We start from the raw sequence: 19,032 nt of genomic DNA on the forward strand, positions 1-19,032 counted from the left end.
TTCGGAAAGCGAGCAAATACGCAGACTTATTTCTGAATTGCATTTAGGGGACGACAAACCATCTCACTTATTGAGAAAAATGAGAGAATTAGGTGGAAACTGTATAACTGACGAATTTTTAAAATCATTATGGCTGCAAAGGTTACCTTCCGAGGTGCATGCCATTTTATCAATAAGTTCGGAATCCTTAGACAATTTAGCAAAAATGGCTGATAAGATAGCTGAAGTGCGCACGCCAACGAACAACAGCGTGTTCGCGGTCCAGGCAGCTTCGGCGAGTTCCCCCAGAAACCCTAACGATTCTGGTGCCCCCCTCGAGGAGCTTAAGGCCTTAAGGAGTGAAATCTCTGCCCTAAGTAAACAAGTCGAGCGGCTCTCCCGCGGAAAAACGAGGAATAATTTCCCCTGGGATCAACATAACACAGCACATAGTTTTTCGCGTGGGCATTCCCGAGAACGTGTGAACAATTATTGTTATTTTCATTCGCGATTCGGTAATAATGCACGAAAATGTCAAGCACCTTGTTCCTTTTCTCAGAACACTACGGCCCAGGAAAACTAGCAGTAGCGGCTGTCGATCAAAATTCATCGGCAGTCGCGCATTCATGTCGTTTACATGTTTACGATAACAGATTAAATTTAAACTTTTTGATTGATTCGGGCTCGGATGTTTCATGTGTGACACCGACTTCTAAGTTTAAGAAAATGCATCCTGATTCGCTTCAATTATTTGCCGCGAATAATTCCAGAATTTCTACGTATGGAACAAAATTGTTAACTGTGAATTTAGGACTTAGACGAAACTTTTCTTGGAAGTTTTTAATCGCCGATGTACCAGTGCCTATAATAGGAGCCGACTTTTTAAGGCATTTTGATCTTTTAATCGATTTAAAACGAGGTAGGCTTATCGATAATACTACGAAATTAACTCGTATTGGTTCTCTTTCCGTTTCTAAAAATTATTTTTCGGTAAAGTTAATATCTGGTGATTCACCATATCACAGAATCTTGAAAGACTTTCCGGAAGTACTGAAGTTAAAATCCGATTCGGGTAGAGTAAAGCATAGTACGGTTCATTACATCGAAACAAATGGTCCTCCGGTGCACAGTAAACCTCGTAGGTTAAGCCCGAAGTTATACGAAGCAGTAAAAAAAGAATTTCAATTTATGATAGATCAAGGTATTTGTAGGCCATCAAAATCAGCATGGTCATCAGCTCTTCATGTAGTTTCTGAAAGTTCGGGCGACATACGGCCAGTAGGAGACTACCGAAAACTAAACGCGTGCACCGAACCCGACAGATACCCTATCCCGCATTTACAAGACTTTAATAATACGCTTAGCGGAAAGACAATTTTTTCAAAAATTGATATCGTTCGGGCATATCATCATATACCAGTCCATCCAGATCATATACCGAAAACTGCAGTTTGCACACCATTTGGTCTTTTCGAATTTCCGTTTTTAAATTTCGGACTGTGCTGAGCAGCTCAAACCTTTCAAAGGTTTATGAACGAAATTCTTGGAGATCTAAAATTCGCCTACGTCTACTTAGATGATATTTTGATATTTAGTGATACGGAAGATGAGCATAAATCTCACCTACGTACTGTTTTTGAAAGATTAACTTCATACGGATTGACAATTAACGCTTCGAAATGTGTTTTCGGCGTTCCGGAAATATCTTTTTTAGGCCATATAATCAATAAAGATGGTACCAAGCCTCTGACGAACAAAGTGGAACCGATACTTAACTACCCACTTCCTAAAACGGTAAAAGATTTGCAGAGATTTTTAGGATTTTTAAATTTTTACCGTCGATTTTTACCCAATGTAGCCCAGAATCAAATACATTTAACTTCGTATTTAAAAGGGGCTAAGAAAAATGATAAGACAATCCTGAATTTGTCCGAGGAAGCGCGGAGTGAATTTCAAAAGTGCAAACAGCTAATCGCTAATGCTGTTCTTTTGGCACACCCGAAGAAAGATGCCCAGTTGGTTTTACAGGTTGATGCGTCAGACTTCGCGATTGGTGGAACGCTATCACAAATAGTTGATAGAAATTTACAGCCTCTCGCATTTTTCTCACGAAAGCTTTCGCAGGCGGAAAGGAACTATAGTGCGTATGATCGAGAGCTATTGGCAGCTTATGCTGCTATTAGGCATTTTAAGCATATGTTGGAAGCACGGAACTTTTCTTTAATCACCAATCACAAACCGCTCACGTATGCATTCCGACAGCGTTTGGATAAGTGTTCACCTCGTCAGGCTAGGCAGTTAGACTTTATCTCACAATTCACCACTGAAATTCGCCATATAAAAGGTTCGGAGAATATCGCTGCCGACGTACTTTCGCGTATAGAAGCAATAAGCATGCCTAACCCTATCGACTATGAGGAAATTGCTAAAATGCAAGAAATCGACCCAGAATTACAAACATTGCTTAAAGAGTCAAAAGTTCTACATCTCAAAAAAGTTACCTTACTGAATTGTAGCTTACCGATATATTGCGATGTGTCAACAGGTAACGCCCGCCCTTACATTCCTCCGGCATTCCGTGAGAAAGTTTTTGCCACCTTGCACAATTTTTGTCACCCCGGCATTCGCGCATCAACAAAGTTAGTATGTTCACGGTTTGTTTGGTCTTCCATCCGCAAAGATTGCGCGAAATGGGCACGGCAGTGCATTCCGTGCCAGAAAGCAAAAGTAAGCAGGCATACTAGAACCCCGTTAATGAAGTTTCCAGACCAATCACAGAGGTTTGATCACGTCCACCTTGACCTTGTTGGTCCCCTACCTCCTTCTCAAAATAATTATTACTGTCTAATTATGATAGATAGATTTACTAGATGGCCCGAAGCAGTACCCATACCAGACATAACAGCACGCACAGGCTTTCTATGACCACTGGATTACTCGATTTGGTTGTCCGACTGTTATTACTACCGGCCAAGGGCGACAGTTTGAAAGCGGCTTATTTCGAGCCCTTTCCCAATTATTGGGAATCAAGAGGATCAGGACGTCTCCGTACCACCCACAGGCGAATGGACTGATCGAGGAATTCCACCGCCCTTTGAAAGCTGCCTTAAAAGCGCACGATACCAGTGACTGGGTGGCTGCCCTTCCAACGCTGCTGATGGGTTTCCGTGCCGCTCTCAAAGAGGACATAGGAGCAACCACTTCTGAACTGGTGTATGGAAAGACTATCCGTCTCCCAGGAGAATTTTTCAATCCGACACCTCCGGATGCGTCCCCCAAACAGTTTGTGGAGGATTTAAAATCTCACTTTGCCAGTGTCTGCCCGACCACGACTTCTAGCCACGGCCAGCGAACATGTTTCATTCATCCACACCTTCACAAGTCCACATATGTGTTTGTTCGACACGACGGAGTTAGAAAACCACTTCAAACTCCTTATGATGGACCATTTAAGGTGCTAGAAAGACGAGATAAAACGTTTGATCTCGAAATAAAAGGGACTAAGCAAACGATCTCCATAGATAGACTGAAACCCGCTTTTGTAACCATGGACTCTTCTCAAGTTGCTTCCAAGACTGTGAAAAAAACTTCGGACAATTGTATCACCCGTTCTGTACGATTAATCCGACCCCCGCATTGGTATGTCACATTTCGTTGACACTGCAGAGGGAGTATGCAGCGGCAGCGCCAAACAGGCGATACGGACTTAAAAACTGTACAGAAAAGCGCCAATTGGCGAAACAGTAAACCCGTTTGGCAAACCTACAGGCTGACGGAGAGAGAAGATTTTTCCCCGGCAGTCAAGTGGAACTACTTCAACAAATGTGTGCGTCTCTGCTTCGCCGAAATATGTGATCTTGTGTACTCGCATCTGTACTGTGCTCTGAATTTCTTAAGCCATTATAATGTACCCGGCAACTGTTACTTTTCCTTAATAAATTTGATTATTAATTGTAACATGTCTATCTTAACTAAGATTTCGGCTTTCCTAGTTAATGTTAGGGATATTTTCGCATGCACGTTTTACTCACACGTACATCAAGCCTATTACGTAACCACTTCTATAAATAATGAAGTCGTGCCATTTTGCATCAGATTGCTTCTCTCCTCTTGTGCTACAACATATCGCTGCTGCTTAACCCATCTTTCCTTTGGTAGAATAGTTATGATGCAGAAAGTCTAAATTTAATCGTATTTAGTTTAAATCACTATTGAATATGTAATTTGGAGAATTTCATCTAAAGTAAAAATGATCTTGGTGAAAATTGGAATGAAGATATGGAATAGTAAAAAGTGAAATCCTTCTCTGTCATCATTTCTGCTGTATTCCACTCAGCCAAGCAATGCCCATCTCTCAAAATATCACAGTTTAGTAATTAGCCAGCAGGGCTTGTCCTCTACGTGGGAAAAAAGCTCCTCTGGATTAAATTCTAACGTGCTTCTAAATTCAATGTCTATCGTAAAACGTGTCAAGGACTTTGCATCGTGCGTCAATCATCTGCAGATAGAATCTCCCTGTGCTTTTGATTTTCGTCGGCTACAAAATGAGAAAGTTGATTAAAGGTTGCAGGTTTGCATAGAGCAAAGCCATCCTATTTTTTATATTTTACATATATATATACGAGGGCTATCCAGAAAGTAGATTACGTTTTGGAATAAAAAAATAAACAAAGTATAGGAAACAAATTTTATTATATACAGATGAAAGCCACACTCAAATACTACTTTTCTACATAGTCACCATACAAATTAAGGCATTTATCGTAGCGATGTACGAGCTTGGAAATTCCTTCGTCGAAAAATTCGGCCGCCTGCGCCTTCAACCACTTCGTTACCTCTTCTTGCAGCTGTGCGTCGTCATCAAAACGCTGCATAGCCAGCCACTTCTTCATTGCTGGGAATAGGTGGAAGTCGCTCGGTGCCAGGTCGGGACTGTACGGCGGATGAGGAAACAACTCCCACTTAAAAGATTCAAGAACTTTACGAGTGACATTTGCCGTGTGGGGCCGGGCGTTGTCGTGAATCAACAAGATCTTAGAGCTCAACATTCCTCTGAGCTTGTTTTGAATTGCTCTTCTGAGTTTTTGGAGAGTTTGGCAATACCTTTGAGAGTTTATTGTAGTGCCTCTTTCCAGGAAGTCCACCAAAATTACACCTTTTCTGTCCCAAAAAACAGTCGCCATCATCTTCCTTGCCGACATTGTTTGCATGCATTTCTTGGGTTTTTGGGGAGAACTTGTGTGCCCCCACTGCATTGATTGCAATTTCGTTTCACAGTTCACATGTTTCACCCATGTTTCGTCACCAGTAACGATGCGATCGAGTAAAGAGTCACCATCCTTATGGTAAGCGTCCAAAAAGTTCAACGCTGCAGCCATTCGCTGATTTTTGTGGTCCTCTGTCAAGATTTTTGGAATCCATCTTGCACAAAACTTGTGGTAACCAAGCTTTTCGCTGATGATTTCGTGCAACAAACTTCGCGAAATTTGTGGAAAACTCAAAGAAAGTTCCATTATTGTGAAATTTCGATTTTCACGGACTTTAGCATCGACTTTTTCGAGAAGTTCGGCGGTCACTATGCTGGGTCTCCCACTTCGATCTTCGTCGTGAACATTGGTTCGGCCATTTTGAAATCTTATGACCCACTGACGCACTCCACCTTCAGTGATAATGTTGTCCCCATACACTTCACGAAGCTGCCGATAGATTTCTATCGGTTTACAGTTTTTTGCAGTCAGAAACCTTATTACTGAGCGCACCTCGCGGGATTTTCAATTAACGCAGACATTTCAAACCGTCACAGTATCTGAACGGAGCACAGCACGAACCTCTCACTAGCACGGCTAGATGCAGACTGAGCTGCGCAACGCTCTGACCCCAAGATGGCCGCGCTAGCCCCGCCCCTAGCGGACACAGACGGAAACGTAATCTACTTCCTGGATGGCCCTCGTATATATATAAACAGGTTGTCCTGTAAGTCTGTGAATATAAAAAAAAAATAATAAAAATTGAAGTAATTGAATTGAATGCGGTTTGTGAAAATGTTATTTTCATGAAGGTGGATTTTTTTCAACAAAGGGGGGGGGGTAATCAAAATTTTCATTGATAGATGGTGCCGCACAGTAACAAGAAACAAGAAATATGCAAATCAGAGTCCTAAAAATTGCAGGTTTTAGGATTAACAGCTCATTTCAGAATTTTCATCCTACTTGCTCGTACCTAAAGATTTAATTGCGATGCGGACACTAGTGGATAGAGCATTATTAATGAAGCTGTTTTACATCAGCCAAGAATTACTGACTGAAGCTTTACAAACGTTTTGGACACAGAAGAGATGGAAGGAAGGTTCAGGTCCAGTCACTATCGTGTGACTGATTTCTGTGTTACAAAGTTTTGAAGAAATGGGAAGTTTGTGTCATTGCCTTCCGGGGGGGGGGGCACCAAGTTTATCAGAGGTCTGTACTCCCGATGTGGCTTCATAAATTGACACTCTAAGGAATTAATTGTGTGCCCTATTTTCTTTAATAAGCGCTTGCAGAAGCTGGCTGGAAAATCTGCTGAATTACTCAACACTACTTGCAATTGCTGCAGGAGAAAGTGATACCAAACTTCCTGAAACATAATGTCCTCGACACAGTGACATTCATGCAAGATGGAGCACCTTGTAATATATTGTTATTTAATAAATAAATATAATTATTGTTGAAGTGGCAACGCCATATTTGTTTTAAACCGTTACTCAGCAACGTGAGATATTGTTTTAAAAAGATTAGAATTCTGAATATTTTACCAGCTAGGAGTAGTATGAAAATTTTGCCACTTAATTATTGTATAAAATTTGTCTATCACCGTGAACTAGAAATAAAATTTATGTTCTACTAAGAAGATGGTCTGTTTTGTAAATTACTGCAAAATGCATTACAGTCTTAATTAATTGGAGGTTCCACCGAGATCCTGGAAATTAGGAGTGCAATTATCAATTTCGATGGTGCTGGTCTCCTAATCCCAGAAATTTGCTGAATTTTTTAGAACAAGTTTGCTAATACCAATTGCCAAGTTTGTTTATTTCAAGGAGAAATGGATGTAAGAAGTCTGCCGTTTTAAAGCCAGATTTGAAGCAGATCATTCAAAGTTTATCTTCTGTGCTTCTGTAACTTGCGTCCGAGCAAAAATCTGTCAAAACATGATACTGCTGATCTCTGAAGATAAGATTAACTTTTGGTTTTCTTAAAAAAGCTTTTATTGAATTTTAATACTTTTTTTCAGAATTATAGTTTATTGTGTAAGATTTTGTTTAAAATAACTGACACTAAAAAATATTCAGCTTAAATTTATAATTGATATTTGTGGTAAAGAAGTATTGCAAAATTATTATTTATGCTTTACTTTTATTTGTATTGAATTTTTATGTTGATAATATATATGTGTAAGCCATCCCGGCATTTGTAAAAAAAAAAAAAGAACTGCTAGCTGAATTTTGAATTTGTTGCCAAGCAGGCGCTTGGAAAATAAGTAGCAATGTCAAACTGACGCAGTGGGATTTGATTATACTGCAGAATTGGCAAAAGTTTTTTTTCTTAGTTCTCGCCATCCAGTCGTGTGGTAGATAGTAATATTGTCATCCCAACATATTGCAGATTGTATATTCTAAAAGTTGAATTGCCAAACTGGCAAAAATTGTTTTTGTTATCGCTAACCAGGAGTGGAGACAGATAGTAAAATTCCATTGTATTGCCTAACTGGCAAAGGTGTTCATATAGTTATAGCTAATGAGGCTTGTGAATAGGGAGTTAAAACGTCAACCCGACGTAGTATTATAGTATTTTGTGCCAACCTGGCAAAGCTGTTTAAATAATTCTCTCCAATTGGTTAGTGTGAATTTCGTATTTGAGAAATTAAGTCTCCCCAGAAATTATACATTTTTAGTACAAGTACGATCTTTTAGATTCAATTTCAAAGGGAAGCCTAATAAAGGTAACTTGTGTCAACATGTCATTCTTAGCTAGGAGTAAAAAAACAGGATTTAAAAGTACTAGCTTAAGGGTTAGGTTTAACCATGAAACCTGAATTTAAGATTGCTCACTTGCATAAATTGATTACTGAAAGTCCCGATTATGATGAGGAGTTTACTCGAGAACTACTGGCTGCAATTAAAGAAGAATGCGAAAGAGAAAAGGAACGCGAAAGAGAAGAAAGAGAAAGAGAAAAAATACGTGAAAGAGAAAGAAGAGAAGAACGCGAAAGAGAAGAAAGGGAAAGAAAAGAAGAGTGTGAAAGAGAAGAGCGAATTAGAGCCTTTTAGCTACAGAAACTTCAGTTGGAAGCAATGGCTGCAACAGCACAGCCGGTAGAAACTACGCAGTTACCTGAGCAGCCTTTAAAAATCAGAATTCACGATGTCATGCCACGTTTCAACCCTAAAGAAGATGAAATAAGTTTATTTCTGGTGTTATTTGAGCATCAAGCTAAAATAATGAATATACCTGCTGAAAATCAAGTGACTCAACTTATTTCATTACTGCCTCCTAACATTGTTCAGCTTATTGCTAGAGAACCAGAAGAGGATGCGAAAAAGTACGAATATGTAAAAACTTTACTGTTACAACGATTTAAATTGAGTGCGGAAAAATTTTGACAACTATTTAATAAACACGAAAAATCTACTGAAAGTACTTGGTATGATTTCTACTATGAATTAAAGAATTATTTAGAAGGAGGGCTTAATGGATTAAACATTAAAACTTTTGAACAGCTAAAAAATCTCATGCTGGTTGATCAAATAAAAAAGCGCACTTCTGATTTCAAAGAACATTTTATGGATCAATGAACAACCATAATTTCACCTATTGAGATGGTTAAGAAAATTGAAAATTTTGAAGATGTCAGAAAAACAATAAAACCGAAATTTTCTGCCAATCAGATTGAGAAAATTAACAAAGGATCATTTAATCCGCCTTATGATAATTTTGTGAAAAAAATAGAGCATCCGCCTCATTTTAAGCATTCTGATAGATGGGATGATTCAAAATACAAGAAAGATCATCAGCAAAGGAATCAGTTCCAAAACAAAAACCAAGAAAATTATATGACAAAAGATATCGATCACGCTGTTTCGAGTGTGGATCATACGAACATTTTAAGCCTCGGTGTCCTCGCTTAAAACCAAATGAAAAGATAAATTGCGTATTTTCGAATGATGATGTATTAAAGACGTATACAATTAACGGTTTAGTTAATGGGTATGAAATGCCAATTCTTTGAGACACAAGAGCCACAGTAGATGTTATTTCTCGAAAATACGTAGATAAAGCAAAAATGATTGGAGAACATGTCTGGATACAATATCTCTTAAATGACCATTTAGTGTGTCTGCCGTTAGCTGAAGTTGAAATTAATTGTGAACTTGGTCACATAAAAACAAAGGCAGCTGTTGTTACAAATGATCCTGGCAGATATGTATTGGGTAACAAAACCGCTCAGTTGTTCAAAGATAAACAGTTCTTAAATTTAGAAAGGGTAAATGCGGTTTTGACACGATCTCAAGTAAAACGATATCGAGAAGGAGATCGAAGTAGAGACACCGAAATGGAAAAAAAGGGAAGAACTGTCTGTTATTCAGTCTGACGAAGATATTTTACTGCAAGCTGATGAGAAAGACAAGGAAATTAAGAAAATAATTAATGCTAGTTCAAAGGAATTAATTGAATCTCAGCATCGAGATCTAATCTCAATGTTTAGCGAAGCTAAAAGTGAAAATTTTGGAAATTATTTCAAAATAAAGGAGAAAAAGAAATTAGATAAAAATGCAAATGAAAGGGAATTAATTGTTATTCCTGAAAAATATAGGGATCAAATGCAGAACTACACAACTTTAATGCAGAACCAAACAAATAAACTCAATAATTGCTAAAACTCAATAATTTGGTCAACACGCACCCTCCTAAGAGTCAAGCCTCTGTCAATGCTTCACAGAAATCAGACACACAATCTAAGCGTTCATCTCCTAATGAGAAAACTGAAGTTATTGATATGGAAGTTGACTCACCTTATTTACCTGCTGATTCATCATCTGTGGATAGTGTGTGTGAGTATTCCCCTACAAGTTCCCCAGTTCCTTCTTCTCCAAAAAGCAAAGATGTGTTTAACAGTTTGTTAACAGCAGATAAAAGAATTTCAATTTCTGACAAAAGAACTCATGAAGGTGCTTCTAAGGCTAAGAAATTAAAAATACATTCAGGATCTATGCATGCGTCAGAAAACTTAGCAAAGAGGCACAAACATGATGAAGGATACTCAAAGGAGCCACATTCAATGAGAGTGCAAGTAGCAGATAAGAAAAAAGATTCATCTCGCAAAGAGCAAAAACTATCTGACAAGAAAAAACTGACAAAACGATTCTCAGTTAAAAGTTCCAGATGAATTGCCAAGTTCTGGAGTTGAGATGCAAGTCAAGGAGAAGTTTTTAAAGAAACTAAACAGACAAGAGCAAGTTGTTGAAGAAGAAAAACTGCCACAAAAGCCTCTGTCACACTCACCTGATTTCAAATAAGGAGTTTATTTTGCAAACTGATGTTTCAGACTCTGGTATGGGTGTCATTTTAGCTCGAAAAGATGAACGAGACAATGAACATCCAGTATTATACCTCAGTAAGAAGTTTACAGAAACTGAAAAAAAGTACTCTACCACAAAAAAGGAATGCGCCGCCATAATATTTGCTGTAAAGAAACTTCAATGTTATTTCGACGGGCATACTAAATTCCTCATCATGACCGATCATAATCCCTTAGTTTGGCTCAAAAATAAAGTGAGTCTAAATCCACAACTTATGAGATGGGCACTAGTACTACAACCCTACAATTACACGATCGTTCATCGAAGTGGTAAAAACCATAAAAATGTAGACGCATTAAGTCGTACTCCCTGGCCTGATTAAATAATTTGTTTCTCTATATAGATAGAAAAGTATTTTGTTCCTTCCTCTCTTCCTCAGTGTATGTTATTATGTTATATCTTGTAAAAAAAAAAAAGTAAACTTTAATTTATAAAAATATCAATTAAAGTTTATCTGGAGGGGAGAGAGGTTGTAATATCTTGTTATTTAATAAATAAATATAATTATTGTTGAAGTGGCAATGCCATATTTGTATTAAACCGTTACTCAGCAACGTGAGATATTGTTTTAAAAAGATTAGAATTCTGAATATTTTACCAGCTAGGAGTAGTATGAAAATTTTGCCACTTAATTATTGTATAAAATTTGTCTATCATTGTGAACTAGAAATAAAATTTATGTTCTACTAAGAAGATGGTCTGTTTTATAAATTACTGCAAAATACATTACAACCTCCTCATGTCCCAGCCGAAGTGAGGATGTGCCTAAGAAGAACTGAAGAGCGATTAATTAGCCATCGCTGTAGAAATGAGTGGCTTCCCTCGCTTGCTGGACTTAACAGCACTTGATTTTTGGCTTTGGGGTTATGTCAAGTTCAGAGAATACTGCAATAGTACATCATCTTTGATGCAGTTAAATGATGCCATTCGTCATGTTAGTAAACAGTTGCATGCGTACAAATAAATGTAGTGTTCTTTGAAATGTGTGATTTGTTCTCCCCCTATCGACAGAAATAAAAAAAAAAAATTTATCAAAAAAATTCTACCTTCATGACATTTTCAGTACTTTTCATTTTGCCGTCACAAACGATAAAGTCGCCAATAATGGTACAGCTGATGTCAAACAGAATATCTTCGCTGGTAACCTTTTACGCCTCATTTTCAAAACAAGTCACAGCCATTTCGTACCAGATTGATTGTTTTTTTCAATACTGGCATACAATTACATAGAATTGTTACTAGATAGTTCAATTTTATGCCCTAAAGCCATTCGCAGTAATTAAGTCAATTAGAATGCAATCACACCGCTCACCCGAAGGTAAGGTAACCAGATTTTCCGGAGGGCAAAGCAGGATGCTGGGGTCCAAATTTGGGTGGGGGAGGAGGATGGGAGAGGGCAGAAACCCTTTCTAAAGGTGAAAATACGGAGTCCAAAATTTTTAGTAAAGTCACATTGTCCTGTAAAGAATTACCCATCATTTGCGAATTAGCATGTGCGTTAAGCAGACTCTATTATTGAATGAAACAAGAGAATTTATCCATATCTCAGACTGAATCATTTATTAAGTCAACAATCACAGACTTTGAGATCTGGACTGAGGCAACTCAAACACACTTTCAGTAAACATAAGAGCGAACAAAGAATAAAAAAAAAGCAGTCGGAAAATAAAATTTTGTAACTTCCTATTTACCTTACTGCTTGAATGTGTCCATCGAGGACATGATGCCACAAATATATTAATTCGATGCGGACGATGGGCCTTCCTGATCAGCCGCTGACCTAGAAGGATCATCCTGTGTAGGTGTTCTGTAAATGTATTTCATTGACGAATGAATGCTTCTAAGAAGTTTTGCCTCTTGTAGAAGTCTTTCATAGACTTCATCACAGGAACTACAGGGACTGTAAAACTCAAAACTGGCACTTCATTAACATTTCTTGTAGAGTTTCCAGTTTTAACTGTGTCTTTTCAGTTGTCCATATGATATTCATAGACGAGAAAACTCTTTCACTGACGGTGTTTGTTCCTAGAAGACACAACAAAAACTCCATAATTTTCTGGATTTGCGCACGTGGCACGTTTACATCCTTGAAATGATGTAAAATTTCAGCCCATTGACAGTCGAGACTAGTTTTCTGACGATTCCAATTCGCAGTCTTTTGTGGTGAAGTAAAGCGCCTAATGTAGCTTACTTCGTCAAATAACTCGTTATCATCGATGTCAACCTTCGGAATCTTCCACCCAAATAGTTGCACGCTCTTTTGTACGTTTTCCCACGATGGTGGCTCATTTAACGCAACCCAACTAAATGCATTTAAATCTTCGAATTGCTCAACCCTCTCTTTCAGATATCCAGCACAGTTGTCGTAAAAACTTATGATGTTTCTTATGTCATTTTTTCTCGCCAATCCGACGGCGTTTCTGAGTGATGACATCATAGCTTTATCGGCTAAGAGTTTTTTTTGCAGAAAAGTGGGAGAAGCAGTCGTCCCCCTGGGGCAAGCGAGGGACCTCAGGACATGAAGTCTGAAATCTGGACTGTCCCACCTAAATTGGGACGTCTGGTCACCTTACCTGAAGGCGAAAATATAAAAAAGGCAAAATCAAGGGTTAAATTCATTAATTGTAATGAGAATGTACTAGCAACGTAAAGCACTGTGGTTTTACATAATTTCTGAGTAAGCTATTCGTACAAATTGAAATAATTTTTGCATTTAAACTTGTATTTCAAATTAAGATTTATCTTGAAATTAATGTAGATAATTACTGAGAGAATTATATTTTTGTAGCATAGTTTATGTGAGATGAGATCATTTGGGGTCACATGATACGAACTGGCGAATCAGGATGTTAAACCATGATAGCATAGTAAATTCTTAAATTAATGTCTTTTTACAAATTTATTGGCTTTATTTATTGGCTTTTTACAAAATTTTAAACCATATTTTTTACAATTTTTTACAAAATTTTAAACCATATGTTTATGCCTTCAAAATAAAAAATTCTTAGAACTAACATTTGTTAATATTTTTTATGTGTATACTGTATGTTGTCGCCAACAAAGTCTGCTTGGCGAGATTTGCGGCAGCGAAACGGAAAAGTACCACATTTTCGCAAACTGCATCCAATTCCTCCGATTCCTTTTACAGACTTATGGGACACCCTGTATATATATATATATATATATATATATATATATATATGCAACATATGCACAACAGGCACACACACACTTACTTTGAATATGGGAATGCAAAGTGAGCATATAATATCTGGCATCAGGATATATAAGGTAGGCATTGTTATGTGCTTTGAAGAGCAGAACATCTGCTGGGAAATAACTGTTTTCCGTTTCTTTTAATTGTGTCCATAGCTTTTTTATGTTCTTTTGTTTGAGATACCATCTCCAGACCACAATGCTTTGAAAGGTTAGCATTTTCAATGTGCAAATAAAGTGAAGCAACTTCTCCTATTGTGTTGCATTCACCATCTGTATAATAATGCGTGCGCACATGACATCAGTGAAAGAAAAGTACTTAAACGGAAACCTTATTTCCATCTATCTGCTTTATAGGCTAGATATCTCTTCATGTGACTTTACACTTACAGCATGATGAAAAAAGTCCTTGAAAGAATGATTAGTTCCATTCACACTGTGATGTAAAGATAGCTGTTTCAGACAGTGTGGGAATTCAACCAAAAGTATATATTTAACCTTGTTTTACAATGGGATAGTTGTGTTAAACTCAGTGTTGATTTTGTGTAAAGGGGTACAATATTTCAGAAAGTTCAGCTTTTAAACAGAAACTTTTTTATTGCTGTTAGTATTTTGAAAACAATATAATTACATAATATGAATTTATTTTGTGATATATTTGTTCTAATCCCATGAAAAAAGGACTTGAAAATTAAAATTATAGGTTAATGTTTAGCTCTATGTATTTAGATATGTGTTATTTATTTTACATGTTTACCCCATGTTTGATTGAAAAATAGTAACCTTTGTTTTACATATAAAAAAGTAATACATTTATTGGATATAATTTTATTGAAATTTTGCAAGTTTCAGAAAATATTTTCCATGTATGATGTATGTTTCACACATTTGTTGCTCATCATTGTATTTAGTTTTTTATTCATTTTTTTTATTTAATTTGATATGTAGGTTGATAACTATTCATTGAATAGTGTGCCTAACATTAGCTCAACACATCCTCATCATTCTTGTTCACCTGGATATTTACAGCAACATTCACAGTCAGCTTCAAGTCCTACAAGCATTGGTCTGTCTCAAACAGTATCCCACAATAGACTCTTCCAACAAGGAAGAAGTATTCTTATTAGCAGATCTCCTGAGGGGATGATTGTTCATTCACCACATGAAAGAGAACCTGGCCATGTCAAACTTCAACTGTCTCCCACTTTGCTTCAAGAAGATACTGCAAGGAGAAAATCTTTCACATCTGCTGACTCAGTATTAGGTTCTGCTAGCTGCAGTCCTATTACTGAAACTTCCCAGACCACTACAGTTCCTGCAGATTTTGGATTAGCAAAGGAATATGTGGGCCAATTAAGGACATCGCCTTCGCATGTAGGATATAAATTACCAACTGGCAAAGAAGGTAGTCTTAAACACAGAATTTTACGACCACCAAGCATTAATATCATTGATCTGCCTCAGTCAGTTGTGGCCGATGCCCCACTTTCAGCTCCGCCCATTCGGACACACCGTGAGCCATCTCCAAAACAGGCAAGATCTATTCCTTCTTCTGGGTATCGCTCATTTTCAAGCTCTGCATCTTCTTTAACTGAGGTCACGAACAGAATTCCCTCATCTAGTGCAAGTCCTTCTGGCAGTTTTCCTAACCATTGTTCTTCACTTTCATCTGGTTCTCCATCTCCAGCTCCTCCCAGTTCGCCAGGAGCAGCTGCACAGCTAAAGTATCCTCAGTCATTCATCAAAGGTGCCATTATTCAGCTAGCCAACAACCAGTTAAAGCAAGTGGAAAATATGACTACAGAAGATTTTATTGAATGTGGTTTATTAAGTTCCACTTTGAAAATAGATTCTAGTACTGTAGTGAGCATTGAGAAAACTCCTTCTACAGGAGCTGCCAAACTGGGCTTTCATGTTGGTCAAGACAATATACAGGTACCCTGTGTTATGATTCATTAATTAAAAAATTTTTTGATTATTTGTTATTGAAATAACTACAAATATTCAAGAAAAAATATTAAGTAAGGTATTGAAAATAGAAAGCATTGCATTATTCCAGATTTTCTGGCTGAGAGCATAGCCCATTTAGATATTTGAAAAGATATGATAGCATGCTCTTCTCTCCCTTCCAAACCAGTTAACATGTTTACTGTTATATAAGTAAGAAAATTTTGCAATGTGTTCAAATGTTTTATTTGAACAGATTGTACCCTTAATATCCTTCATTGTCAAAAGAATATGCTTCCTTTTTGATAGCATATTAATTAAGTGAAAAAGTTGGATTTTATCTTAAAGATACAAATATGAGATAAAAAAACTTTTACATTGGAAGGGAATTGACGTTTTATCATTGTTTTTCTTAGTCTAATTTTAAAAATAAAGAATTTGTTGTGTTTGTATGGGATCTTCTCTCTCCCCTTCATTAATATTCATTTTACATTATTTCACATTTTGACAGAGTATCTTTATTAGATTTACAGAAAGAATCCTGATATGATGTTTTCTATTACGAAAAAGTAAAAATATCTTCCAGCATGTATTTTATGCAATATTTGCAGAAAAATATGACTAATTGTGAAGTAGCATGGTAACTGAAGACAATATTGAAGATTATGTGGGTTGTCCACAGAGTATTGTCCATGAGAAAAAATATGTTATCTAAATAAATGCTCACTACTGGATTTAAAAATCTTCACATTAGCCAGAGCAGATCACTACCAGCCTCTCAAGAAGACTTTGGCTTGATTTAAGTACCTACTTGCCACAAAGGCAATGTACAGTAACACACTTTCATAGCTTCGCTAGGATTTGAATCCATTCCCAAGGCTACATCATCCTCACTATGCCAGTGGAGTGGCAACATAAATACGAAACAGAGGTGAATTTTGCATAAGATTCAGTTCAAGCCGAGATGCATTTGTAACTTAAGTTACTCCATATATATTCCTTTCGTCATTCGTATTATTTCCTTAAGTGAAATTTATTACAATTAAAAAAAAATTATATTTTTAAAAGATTAAATAGCCTTCTTTCTCCTGCCTTGCATTATTTTTATCTAGCTGTTTTACACATTTAATAACATGAAAGTTTACACTTCTGTTTCCCGTTTTCTTACTTGCATTGTCAATTATAATAATAATAATAATAACTTAATTTTACAAAATGTTAAATTATCATTCATTGAAAACTCTATTATTATTTATTATTTAATTGTACCTTAACACAAGATTTTGATTTTATTACACATTTGACAAGTGTATGTAAGTTGATAGTTTTGATGCTTCACTATGCTCTTTTTTACAATTAAGTAAGAAATACTGAGAAAAGTTGTCATGAGTCAATAAGTTAAATAGTATGTAATATCAGATTTATTAATATTTCTTCATTTTGTTGTTTTATGTACAAACATCATAGTCAGGTTTAATATTTTTGAGTAGCATTAGTTCTGAAAATACTATTTAAATAGAAATTAATCCAAATTTATGAATAAAATTATTGTTAGTTTGACTTCTTTATATTTAAAAATTTGTTACCATAATAAAACTTGTAATTAATTTTATTTAAAAAATATTTTCAATTAATATTTTCTATCTGCAGTTTAAAAACATGATTTTTTCAGTATAATCTTACATTCTTTAACCTTTCCTTTTAGAATTTATATGCTTTTGTGTAAGTGAAACTTTTTGTTGACTTGCTTGTTTCAATTACGAATTGAATCATACCTAATACATTCATAATAAGACCAGTTTATCACTGAATTTTACAGGGATGATCAGAAAGTCATAAAACTTCCCATGAGCAGCCTAGTTTATAAGTTACCTAACTGAAATGCTGATTGGCTAAACCCAGAAGATGCATAAAAAGCACATAGTTATCAGAATTTGACACAGTCTGAAAATTTGACGATTTGGCAACTTCTAATAAAGTGTTTGCAATAATATATAATTACTGCCTGATGCAAGTTTGCTTGCAGACAGTTATTTGATGTTTTTTTTTTAAAGGCAAAAAAACTAAAATTTTGCAGTGGCATAATGAGGTAGATACTTTGAAACAAAAATAGCCTACAACTGATTCCAGTATTTTCTCTCTGTTTCATGACTAATTCATTCTCAGTATCATTAGTAATTTAACCAACTTAGTGATGAGAGACAGGTAATGGTAGTTGATTGAGCATCTTCAGCAAAGGTGTAACTTCCTTCATTGCCATGAACATTCTAATAGTTTGAAATCCCATTCATAAACAATTTCCCAACCCCAATGTATGGTAAAAACTTACATAACCTGTCTCTATTAATAGAAAAATATATCATGAAAATAGTTTAACAAGTTTAAATAATTTTGGCCACATATTATAAAATGTGGAAAATTTTTCATTGATATGTCAAAATGTATACCATACTCATCTGTGAATTACATTAATACACATTCAAAAGTGTGGTATAAAACAGGTCACATTTGAAAAAGCAGCTTGTTCTGCAATGAACGGTAGTAATGCTTTTAATATCTTTATGATACCATTTTCACACAGAACTCAAATTTTAAAGCTATTTTTAATGCTGTTTTTGAAACCACCTACTCTTCAGCTCAGAAACATTCCACTGTTGGATGAAATAAACATCCAAATCATTTTCTAAATCATCATTTCAAATAGTATATGTCATGAACATACAGGAAATCATTTACATAAAGAAAATACAGAACTTTCAATTAATGCATGTATTAAAGCAAAGAAATATATTAACGCACGGTATTATTAAAAATCTCGGAGCTAAAATGGACATTGTAATTGTCCTGAATTAAGATCTTGAATCAACAGCAAGTTATTCTACATATAATTTGCTCTTGAAGAAAGAAAACTGTTACTTTGGGGCAACAAAATGCATAATTATTATTTGAAATTAGCATCAGATGAACGTTGACCTAATTTGTCATTTATTTACATATTCTTTTGTTTGATTTAGAAAGCTATGTTGTCTAAAAAAGACCTGGTAATTTTTTTTCACCTCTTCTGTCTTCTTTTCTTCCCTCCCTTGATAAATTTTCATTTTTCATTTGCTGCTAAGATAACATCTGAACTTTTCTGTCTATAAAATAACATGTGTTTAGCAATTTTCTTTTGCAAGATACATGTGTTAATTTGAAATTTCCAGCAAGAAAACATACTTTTGACATCAGCTCATTTCAGATGCAGTAAAATTTTTCCTAGACATTAGAAATATATCTCT

At 36.0% G+C, this 19,032-nt stretch overlaps 1 protein-coding gene across 2 annotated transcripts in view; it reads left to right on the top strand.

The window, feature by feature from the left end:
- The window catches only part of Atx-1 (Ataxin 1), a 134,333-nt gene that overhangs the window by 100,741 nt on the left and 14,560 nt on the right, over nt 1-19,032 (top strand). For both annotated transcript variants that reach the window (XM_035353041.2, XM_035353042.2), the window contains exon 3: nt 14,756-15,742. In XM_035353041.2, the coding sequence (XP_035208932.1) occupies nt 14,756-15,742 (987 nt within the window). The remainder of the gene's footprint in view (nt 1-14,755; nt 15,743-19,032) is intronic.

The sequence above is a fragment of the Stegodyphus dumicola genome, chromosome 8 (assembly GCF_044657685.1).
Source record: "Stegodyphus dumicola isolate Sdum_Otavi_A_Nest chromosome 8, ASM4465768v1".
Classification (NCBI taxonomy): Eukaryota; Metazoa; Arthropoda; class Arachnida; order Araneae; family Eresidae; genus Stegodyphus; species Stegodyphus dumicola.